The sequence below is a fragment of the Cebus imitator genome, unplaced genomic scaffold (assembly GCF_001604975.1).
Source record: "Cebus imitator isolate Cc_AM_T3 unplaced genomic scaffold, Cebus_imitator-1.0 Scaffold13, whole genome shotgun sequence".
Lineage (NCBI taxonomy): Eukaryota > Metazoa > Chordata > Mammalia > Primates > Cebidae > Cebus > Cebus imitator.
Genome location: NW_016107328.1, coordinates 10616171 through 10627368, shown reverse-complemented (window position 1 = coordinate 10627368; position 11198 = coordinate 10616171). Strand labels below are relative to the sequence as shown.

Here is an 11198-nt window from a genome sequence, read left to right as displayed (position 1 = left end):
TAGTAGAGACGGGGTTTCACCATGTTGACCAGGATGGTCTCGATCTCTTGACCTCGTGATCCACCCGCCTCGGCCTCCCAAAGTGCTGGGATTACAGGCTTGAGCCACCGCGCCCGTCCTAAGATGTTCATTTTAAGGAAAGAGGCTATTCTCACAGAAGAGACACGTACACAGAGAACAAATTAAAACTATCTCATCTACCACGTGACTACCATATCCAAGCAACTATGTTAGGTGCTTAAACATCTCACTGAACCCTCACAGCAATCCTGCATAGATTATCATCCTCTTTCTCACAGCCCTCCACTCTTTCTTTGTTTTAACGTGAAGAAAGTAAAACCCAAGAGAGGTTAACTAACTTGTCAACGTCAAATAGCCAAAAAATGGCTGAAACCCACTAACCTGTGCCTGGCAATGACTTCTAGCACAATGCTGAGTAACAGTGATGAGAGTGAATGTCTTGTTCTCAATAACGGAGGACAGCATGTCTGTGGCTTTTTTCTAGACACTCTTTATCAGATTAGAAAATTCTGTTCTAGTTCTTATTTGCTGACATTTTATTATGAATGGGGGATAACTTTTGTCAAATGCTGTTTCACATCTATTAAAATGGTTACAGTTTTCCTCCTATACTCTGTTCACATACACTGAATTTATTTCATATTCTGAGCATTCTTTTTCATTAAAATGGTATGACTTGCATACACTAAAATTCACCACTTTCAGTAGTAAATTCTTTGCGTTTTATAAAAAGAATACAGTGATTTAAACATCACCAAAATCAAGTTCTATCGCCCCGACGCCACTAAAAACTGGGTACAAGCTTTTTTGTGAACATACATTTTCCTAAAAATGGCACAGCTGGGTTATATATTAAGTATATGTTCATTTTAACTGCGAAACTGTTTCCCAAAATGAATGTGGCACTTTACATTCCCATGTGGAGCAGTTAGAACTGTTAACTAAGAAATCTTTGCCTGATCCAAGACCAAATATTTACTCCTATGTTTTCTTCTAGAGGTATTTCAAAGTTTAGATTTGACTTTTACATCTCTGATTCATTTTAACATTTGTATAAGGTGGTGTCTGAATTGAGGTCCTTTTTTACATATGGATATCCAGTTGTCTCAGCACTATTTGCTAAAAAGATAATTTTTTTCTTTGATCAGCTGCCTTTGTACTTTTGTTAATTAACTGATCATATAAACGCACACATTAATAAAAAAGAATTTTTTTTTTTTAATAAAAAGAGGTGGGGGTCCTGCTATGTTGCCCAGGCTGGTCTTGAACTCCTGGGCTCAAGTGATCCTCCCACCTGGGCCTCCCAAAGCGCTGAGATTACAGGCATGAGCCACCATGCCCAGCCAACATAAAGTTATAACTGTTAAACCAAAATGGCATTCCATACACTCCACTTGGTCATGCTTTATTATCCTTTTTATACATTGTTGGATTTGAAAAACATATTTTATTACGAATTGTTTTATCTAAGCTAATCACAAATTGGGTCAGTAATTTGTTTTAAAAAAACATGACTTTGTCGGGTTTTCTTATCAGGGTTATGATGGCCTCATAAAATTAGTCATGAACTGCGTAACATTTCAGTCAACAATGGACTGCATGTATAGCAGTAGTGCCGTAAGATTACAATACTGTGTAACACTGTATTTTTCAGATTATAATACTGTACACCTTACAATTCCACAGGCTCAAATGAGACAGTTAAATATATTTAAAGAAACTAAGAAGGGCAAAAATGTCTTTTATATTTACCTGTGTATTTTCCATTTCAGGTCATCACATCTCTTCAGCCTAAAGAACTAACTAATTTCACCGCCCCCGCCACCTTTTTTTGTTTTGGAGACAATGTCTGGTTCTACTGCCCAGGCTAGAGTGCAGTGGTGCGATCTCAGTTCACTGCAGCCTCCACCTCCTGGGCTCAAGCCTTTCTCCTACCTCAGCTTCCTGAGTAGCTAGGACTACTGTGAGCACCACCACATCCAGCCAATTTTTGTATTTTTTGTTAGAGACGAGGTTTTGCCATGTTGTCCCAGCTGGTTTTGAACTTGTGAGTTCAGGGAACGTGTCCACCTCAGCCTCCCAAAGTGTTGGGATTATAGGTGTGAGCCACCAGGCCGGGCCATGTCTTTAGTTTCTATTTATCTGGAAAGTCTTAATTTTGACCTTTATTGTTGAATATTACCTTTAGATGCATAATTCTGGTTTGAGTGCTTTAAAGATATCATTCAATGCTCTGGCCTCCATTATTTTCAGTATGAACACCATAGTAATTTGTATCACTGTTATTCTGTAGGTAATATGTCTTTTTCCTTGGGCTATTTTCAATATTTTTCTTTACCTTTTTTCTTTAGTATTAACAGTTTGACATGCCTGGGTATGATCTTAATAGCATTTATCCTGCTTAAGAGCTGTGGAGCATCTTCAATTTGTAAATTTTTTTCCCCCCAACAAATAAGGGAAACTTTTAGCCATTATTTAATCAAATCTATTTTCTGTTCTCTCCTCTTTCATTTCTAGAATTTATATATATATATTTGAGACAGTCTTATTCTGTTGCCCAAGCTGAAATACAGAGGCGCCATCTTGGCTCACTGCAACCTCCGGCCTTCCAGGTGCAAGAAATTCTGCTGCCTCAGCCTCCCAAGTAGCTGGGATTACAGACACATGCCACCACGCCTAGCTAATTTTTGTATTTTTGGTAGAGACAGGGTTTTGCCATGTCAGCCAGGTTGGTCTTGAACTCCTGATCTCAGGTGTCTGCCTGCCTCGGCCTCCCAAAGTGCTGGGATTACAAGCATAAGCCACTGCACCCGGCCTTAGAATTTATATTTAGTTGGGCCCTGCATAATGATATTTTAGTCAACACTGAACTCCATATACAATGGTGGTTCCATACGACTATAATGGAGTTGCAAAATTCCAATTGCCTAGTGATGTAGCACATTTAGTTTTTACGACTAGGCTGGAATGCAGTGTACGATCTTGGCTCAGTGCAACCTCTGCCTCCCAGGTTTGTATGATTCTCCTGCCTCAGTCTCCTGAATAGCTGACATTATAGGTGAGGTGTCACTACGCCCAGCTAATTTTTGTGTTTTCAGTAGAGATGAGGCTTCACCATGTTGGTCAGGCTGGTCTCAAACTCCTAATCTCGTCATCTGCTGGCCTCGGCCTCCCAAAGTGCTGGGATTATAGGCATGAGTCACTGCGCCCGGCCAACTGTAGAATGTTTCTAAAGTCTACAATAGTGTAATGTCCTAGTCCTTCACATCTACTCACCACTCACTGACTAACCCAGAACAACTTCCAATTCTGCAAGCTCTATTCATGGTACGTGCCCTATATAGGTACACCATTTTTTATCTTGTCTACTCTATTTTTACCATGCCCTTTCTGTTTAGGTACACAAATACCATTGTGTCAACTGTCAACAGTATTCAATACAGTAACAGGCTGTACAGGTTTGTAGCTTAGGAGTAATGGGCTATACCATATAGCCTAGGTGTGTAGTAGGCTATACATCTAGGTTTGTGTTAAGTATGCTCTATGAAGCTTACACAACAAAATTGCCTAATGATACATTATCTCAGAATGTATTCTTGTCATTAAAGGACACTTGACTATGGTTCTTTGTGAAAGTTTCTAAATTCTCTGAGATTTTACTTTGTTCGTTTCTTACAAGCATATTTCCCTAATGTGCTTGAGCAGTTATAATGTCTGCCTTAAAATCCATGTCTGGTAGTCCCAACACCTGGATCATCTCTGGGTAAGTCTCCACTGGTTACTTTTCTCTTCTGTATGGGTCATATTTTCCCATTTATTTGTATGGTTAGCAATTTTGCATTGCATCCTGGACCTGTGGCAAAGACTCTGGATTCCCATATGTTCCTCTTATAAAAACAGATTTTTTGTTTTAGAAGGTAGTCAATATCTGAACTTATAAGTTCTGTCTCCCTAGATGGTAAGTAACTGAACTCTGTTCAGATTTTTTTCCCTATTGGGCTACTTGGAGTTCATCCTGTGTATCAGTAGTTCAGGGATAAGCCAGAGATTTGGGCAGAATCTACATACAGACTTAGGGGTTCTCCCTTTGTCTCCTTTCTCTAATGCTCACCACAACCACCACCAGCTTCCATCTACTATAGTTATCTAGAACTCTCACCTCCAATTCTAAAGCCAGTAAGACTGTTAAGTTTTCCGCTAGAACCTTAGCTGCCCAGCTTGAAGCTGTCTTTAGCATGTACTAAGCATAAAACAGAAAACATATCCTTTCTTCTAAGTGTTGACTCACCTTCAATTTTGGCCTGCTTTTGGCTGCTCCTCATTATCTTTAGGTAGTAGTTATTTTTCATGCTTGTTCAGGGTTTATAGCAGGTATGTCAAAAGGCTTGTCTAGTAGGACCTAATTCTCTAGTATCAAAATGAATCCTCTTTGTAGGCTCTTTTGCACTTTGCTCTTTTTCTTATCCTATCCTGGAGATCTTCCTATATGAGAATATTCAGATCTCATTCTGCATAAAATTGCATTGCATGCATTTGTCCTGATTTATTTAACCAGTCCCTATTTTGGTCATTTCCTGGTTTTAGTTAATGCCATACAAACAAATGGAAGTATCTTTACATGTATCTACTATACATAAGGAAGTATGCCTTTCCATATTTTTTCTGATTGCAACTAAAAACATATTTGATTTCTCCTTTAGTATATATTTTATACAATAGAAAAAGAAGGCTGAGCACAGTTTTGGCCTGCTTTGCGAGGCTAATCTTGAACTGGATTGCTTGAGCAAGATTAGCCTGTCTCAACATAGAGAGACCCTCCCTCTCCACAAAAAAGTTTTTTTTTTTTAAATTAGCTGGGCATGGTTGCACATGCCTGTAGTTCTAGCTATTTGGGAGGACTACTTGAGGAACACTTGAATCTAGGAGCTCAAGGCTGCAGCAACCTACGATCACAGCACTACACTGCGGCCTGGGTGACAGAGCAAGATCCCAACTCTTAAAAAAAAAAAAATAGGAAGTACAAGATTAGATAATATTTTAGGTACTACTAGGGCAGTGATGTGAAGACTTACGTAAGTTTAACAAATAGTCTCAAAGTAGTAGTCACTACCTAAGGCATAAGACATCCTCAAAGTCTATGTATCATCTAAGGCTATAATCAAAAACATTTAAATGTCAGTATGTATAAAATTAATCACTTGTAGAAGTGAGAAAGCATCAGTAAACTAGATGGCTGAGGAGATTCAGAAGGATAAGTTCAATCAAGGTGACACTGAACTTTCAGGCATGGCCTGAAACTAATGCCCTAAAACTAATAACTAACAAATTACAGTAATATGGCTGAAACTAAAACCCACTTAATGGTATTGCACACCATGTTTAAAAAAAACAGTATTCACTAAGGTGATGATTTACATGAGGCCCAGAAAAAGCATCCAGTAAGTAAAAAACGAATAGTTATCCAACACTGTCTGAAAGATACCACAGTATCTGGGAGACACAAACATTCTAATTACCAGTGAGATATATAATGCTGGATTTCAGGTGTGCATGTACACACATAGTATACTGCTTTTTCAAAGCTTATGTAAAGATTCTAAAACCCATTTGCCCCATTTTCATGCTTACTCAATGATCTCACCACTATTTTAGCTTTAAATAAAGAAAAAGGCAACCAACATATTCAGGCCTACCAATGTAAATGAACTAGCACTCTGGTTTACTTATCTCTTTCATGTTTGGTTACTATGAGTCAATTACCAAGATCCTCATCAACACTAGAAATAAAATTCAAGTTATTTGATCCATAAAACCCTAGGATGTACTAATTAAACTACTAACTTAAGAGATCTTGCTTAAACAGCTAATTGGCATCCTTTTCTAACAACTTTGTATGTAAAAGAGTTTAAGCATAAAACGAGTTTTTTTTTTTAAGCTGCAATGTACAATTTACAAAAAATGTATTTTTAAATAAACCATTTTAAATCAGAAATTTACACTACAGATATTTTTCTCACTTACCTTTTTCTTTGTCCACCCTAATGACAACCACACACTCATTCCTGCCAATTCGGATGAGTTTGTTTATAGAACGGATACGCCTTCTGGATAATTCACTAAGAAGAATCATGCCTTCAATGTTGTTGTATTCCAGCAAGCTGACATAAGCACCCATTTCAGCAATGGATCTTACATTCACCATCACTACATCTTCCACCTCAGGAAACTTGTGTTGATAAAATCTACAACTTAGACCCGGCATTCTGCAATTTAAACAAAAGAATTAAATAAGTGTTCAGTTAAGGTGAAAATTTAAGAAAAATCAACTTTCTACTTCCTGCCACTAAAAGAAAAGATGAAAAAAAAATATTAGTCTTCTCAACCCTTGAAACTTCTTAAGTGGTACCAGAAAACAGATGATGTTCAGGAACCAAGCTTTAATCTTTATTTCACTCAACGTTTTTGTAATGCTTCGGTGATTCTCTGCCATTAGTTTCAGAGGAATCATAAAAAATAATGACCATCTATAAAGTACTCCAAGACCTAAGGATTAAAGGAATAACTCAAGAGTAAAATACTACTTTAAGGTATATCAAATGATGGGAAGCATCACTATTATAACTAATCAGCAAAACGAAAGCTACTCTTTGCCTAAGTTAGCAAAGATTATATATGCTACCACTCACTATATAAAGGAAAGAATTTTCTACCCAAATCCTAACCAATATACCAAATGATATATTCTAGCATTTATTATAGCCAAGATTAGTGTCACGTCAAAGCAACAAAAAAATTAAAAAATTTTAATCACAAACGAAAATGCATCCTCCTTTAACAATTTTTTCCTTTAATTCACAACGTCTAGCTTCTCCTATCCCCATTACTCACAAATATTCCTTACTTTTGTTGAATAGGTGTACCTAATCTTGAGAAAAGCTTTAATCTCCATTACCACAAAGTTAAAGTTTCTCTTAATCTCTAAGCATTAAAGATATTTATAATTATTCCCTTTGATCTACCCAACCTACTTTCCGCACTTCTTTTTCCAAGATCCTCAAGCGTGAAATTGTAACATGGGTAGAAGCGTATTTTAAAAAGGAAGCTCTCAAATTAATCATGGCTGATGATTTTCATGTTTTTCTGTCAACCTTAACTGTTGTCATTGCTCAAAAGAAAGGTAGTAACAGAACTTAAAGGCCTAAGGAAAACTTGTGAAAACTCATTTAATAACTTATTAATTGGCACCTGCATGTATCTTCCCAGTAGCTTCCTACTGACTTTTGTACGTTTTCACTACCTACAGAATCCTACATGAACTGGCCACTGCCTATCTCCTTGTGGTACAACTCTTCCCCTAGTTTTCCCATTTTATAGACTAAAAAAGTAAAGCACAGGTTAAGTTGCTTGTTCTTTCACATACTGCTAACAGGTGGTGAGTCAGGATTTGAATCCATGAAGTTTAGATCCAGTCTGTGCTCTTATAAATCAGACTGTATTCTCTCAAAACTATTCATAAATATGATTAGAAACATTTTACTTAAAAAGGAGCAATATATATATTCAGTGCTAGAGCACACACCACCAATAAGTGCAAACTATTAGTACTCATCTGTTTGACAACAAAAAGCAGCATATTAATCACAGTAGCAGAGATGTATTTCTTTGTAGAGAATACAAAATCCCTACAAAACAGGGATTTAGCAAATAAAGAGAAGTAGACATTCAATGGCCAGAATTAACTGCCAAGAAACAGCTGACTGGTTGTTTCATTTTTAAACAGGGCTTTTCGGTGGTGGGGGTGGGGATGGTGGGGAACCTGTTGTTGAATATGTGTATGTAAAGTTCTCAAATTTGAGAGCTAAAAAAAGTTTCAAATCGGGCATCAAAATAAACTATGTTACAGAAATGTGTGGAACAGTTTTAAGACATTTAACAGATGAAAACCACATTTACTTACCAAGTTTCTCCAAATAGTAAAGTTGATGCTTTTGGGGGAAGCAAAGCTTAATTTGATGGTTAAAGAACATAGGTAAGCCAGGTATGGTGGCTCAGGCCTGTAATCCCAGCACTTTGGGAAGCTGAGGTGGGAGGATCACCTCAGGTCAGGAGTTCAAGACCAGCCTGGCCAACATGGAGAAACCCGTCTCTACTAAAAATACAAAATTAGCTGGGTGTAGTGGTACATGCCTGTAATCCCAGCTACTCGGGAGGCTAAAGCAGAAGAATCACTTGAACCTGAGAAACAGGTTGCGGTGAGCCAAGGTCAGGCCACTGCACTCCAGCCTGAGGCAATCATGTAAAAGAATCCTGAAGGGATATAAGTATGAATACTGTTTCTTCAGGAGGCCCAAGTCTCTTTGCAACATAAAGGGTAAGTAAAGGAATACTGTTGATAGTATGCTATTCATAGTAAAGACACCAAGTAGTTGAGTAAGTACAAAAATAATCTGTACAATGAAAACCACATATTGGTTGATAAATTTGGAACATATTGCCCAATGAAATGCTAAGAACTTTAACTTAAAAAAATTTTTTTTGACTTAAAAAAATCATTCAGGAATATCAAAGTCACACTAGGTATGTATTCAGCTGCATCTTTTTCATAGCATTCTGACTTATTTTATTTGGTCCTCAAGAAGTGCCAAGTCATGCAATTAACACAGTAAACTCGGGGAACAGTTCTAGACTTGGGTTCCAGTCCTTGCTCTGGTACTTACTAGAAGTGGCTGCTTGGGAAAGGTAACCTCCTTTGAACCGTAGTTTCTTATCTGTGCTATGCACATCACAGGTTTACTGAGGGTATGACATGTATGTGTAAAAACATTTTGAAAACCATAATGTGCTAGTCAAACAAAAAATATTAAAAGGCAAAGGAGGCATTGTTTTTCATTTTGTAATATAATTTGTTAATTTTTTTTATTTTTCAGTATCTACTACACACTAAACACTAATGATACAACAAGAAAGACTCTTACCAGGCATGGCATGGTGGCTCACACCTGTAATCCCAGCACTTTGGGAGGCCCAGGTGGGTGGATCACTTGAGGCCAGGAGTTCCAGACCAGCCTGGTCAACATGGTGAAACCCCATTTCTACTAAAAATACAAAAATTAGCCGGGTGTGGTGGTGGGCACCTGTAATCCCACTACTTGGTTGCTGAGGCAGGAGAATCCCTCGAACCCAGAGGCAGAGACTGCAGTGAGCTGAGATCGTGCCACTGCACTCCAGCATGGGCAACAGAGACTCTGTCTCTAAAAAAGAGAGAAAAAAAGACTCTTATCTAAGTAATTAAAGGCAGAGTGGGAAACAAACTAGCAAACAAATAATTACAATATAAAGTACTATGAAAGGAGCACAGTGAAGCAATGAACAGGAAAAGGAGGAACATAAATACTAAATTATAATACTTTCTTAAGGACAAATGCTTAACAAGCACTAGAGCAGGAGCTCAAGAATGTCGTTAACCTCAATATCACAGCACACTATAATACTCTTATGTGTTCTGATGTAAAAAGTATCAGCCACCTTTCAAAATACATCAACCAAACTCCAGGTTAATTTCAAATACCTTGCATCGTCAGTTATTTTGCAGGACAAATGGTAGGTAGGACTTCTCACTGCATGGTCAAATTGCCATAATGGATATAGAAGTTCACATTCCTTTCCAAAATATGTGATGGGGACAACTCTAGTGATAATTCTAATTTGGATCAAACACGGATTAGGAATGCTCTCTGAATGTTAGTTCTTGGTATAGGAGTGCTACATAAATAAAGCTTTTATTTCATCATTATAGTTGAAAAAGAAAATATCACCAAGTCTATACAAACATTACTGTGCATGAGACAACTACATCTTTTGAGAATCGCTGTCATTTGGCACCAGATGAACTGAGAATAGGCAGCAAAGTTCTGCCTATTCTCACTAAAGTCATCCCCAAACTATTGACACAGAGAAGAATTTTCCTTGAATAACAACTCAATTGACAGAAAATAAAGATTTCTGTGCTATACCTTTTTTCCAAGAAATCATGTGTTTTGCTTAATAAAAATTAAAACAGCCTTAGTTTTAAGGATAAAGAGATCTTAGGATGACTGCATTTAATCCGAAAATATGTGCTTATCTTAGACTTTTAGTTATGCTTAACTAACATAGTTAACCCAGCCTATGCTTAACCCAGTTCTATTCTCACTGTCGCCAAAAATCGACAAACTGATAGTAACAGTAATAAACCCAATAGTCTCATTTAATTTTGATTCAAGGGGTGACTCATTGAATTTATCAGATGAAAAACTACTCGGACCCAGCTCTTTCCAACACGGTGCCCATCCCACAGGTTTCTCAGGTTAGAGTCCGACTTGGTTTCCACCGGGAAGCAGGGGAAATTTTGGTAGAACTGTTGGGGCAGAAGAAAAGATGGAATTCTCTGGCCCGGAAAAAGCAAAGTGCTCAGCGTCCTGAGCTGGGGGTAAAAGTTAGGGTGTCACAGAGTTCTCCCGAGGCCGCCCCATCATCACGGCATTCTCACTTTCGGCATATTGTAGAGGCTGTATAATCCACTCGGCCCACTTTCCTTCACGAGATTCCTCTGCTCCAACAACGATGCCTCTGGAACACAGGATGACCGACACGGAGCCGGCGAGGAGGCCCACGACAGCGCGGGTGGCAGCGGTGCTGTCCAGCCACTTCCCGCGCAGGGACGGGAAAGGGAGGTGTTAGCCCGGGGCCTACCCGCTCTCGAACACCCATGTCACTGGACACAAACCAAAGTGAGTTCTTGGAGAAACCGAGCTTGGGATTAGTCACCTGAGGTATGTGTGTGTTTCCCGCACGGGAACCCAGCGCCGCCTCCTTCAATCAGAAAAGACCAGGCTTGCTGCTCCCGCACCGGCTGCCGATCCTCCTCAGCGTGCGCTTCGCTCACCCACACTGCGCATGCGAACCCTCCTTGCACTGCGCAAGCGCTAAACGAATAGAAGCCCTCTTCATCATTAACCATAGAGTCTGGGTCCTCCGAGAACGAGGACGAATCTAGATCGTGGTAGGACCTGAAAAGTACGGTTTTTCGCTATCTTAGCTTTAGCTAAGTAACATTCAACGCTCAAGAAAGACATAGGACTCTGATTCCTTGCCTCTGAAGAATGCATCCTTGCTCAAAGTTTTAGCTAACCATGAGA

The 11198-nt window shown here is 38.7% G+C and overlaps 1 protein-coding gene across 3 annotated transcripts in view; it reads right to left on the bottom strand.

Moving 5' to 3' along the window:
* EIF2S1 (eukaryotic translation initiation factor 2 subunit alpha) overlaps positions 1 to 11066 on the bottom strand; it is a 23380-nt gene extending 12314 nt beyond the window's left edge. The window contains exons 1-2 of one of the 3 annotated variants that reach the window (XM_017500778.2): positions 10828 to 11066; positions 6043 to 6284 (exon numbers count right to left, since the gene is read on the bottom strand). In XM_017500778.2, coding sequence (XP_017356267.1) covers positions 6043 to 6283 — 241 coding nt within the window. In that variant the 5' untranslated portion in view covers position 6284; positions 10828 to 11066. Of the gene's footprint in view, positions 1 to 6042; positions 6285 to 8738; positions 8821 to 10549; positions 10729 to 10827 lie in introns of those variants that run through there. The other 2 variants (XM_017500788.2, XM_017500782.2) reach the window with 2 other exon arrangements.
* Between the last annotated feature and the right edge of the window lie 132 nt (positions 11067 to 11198).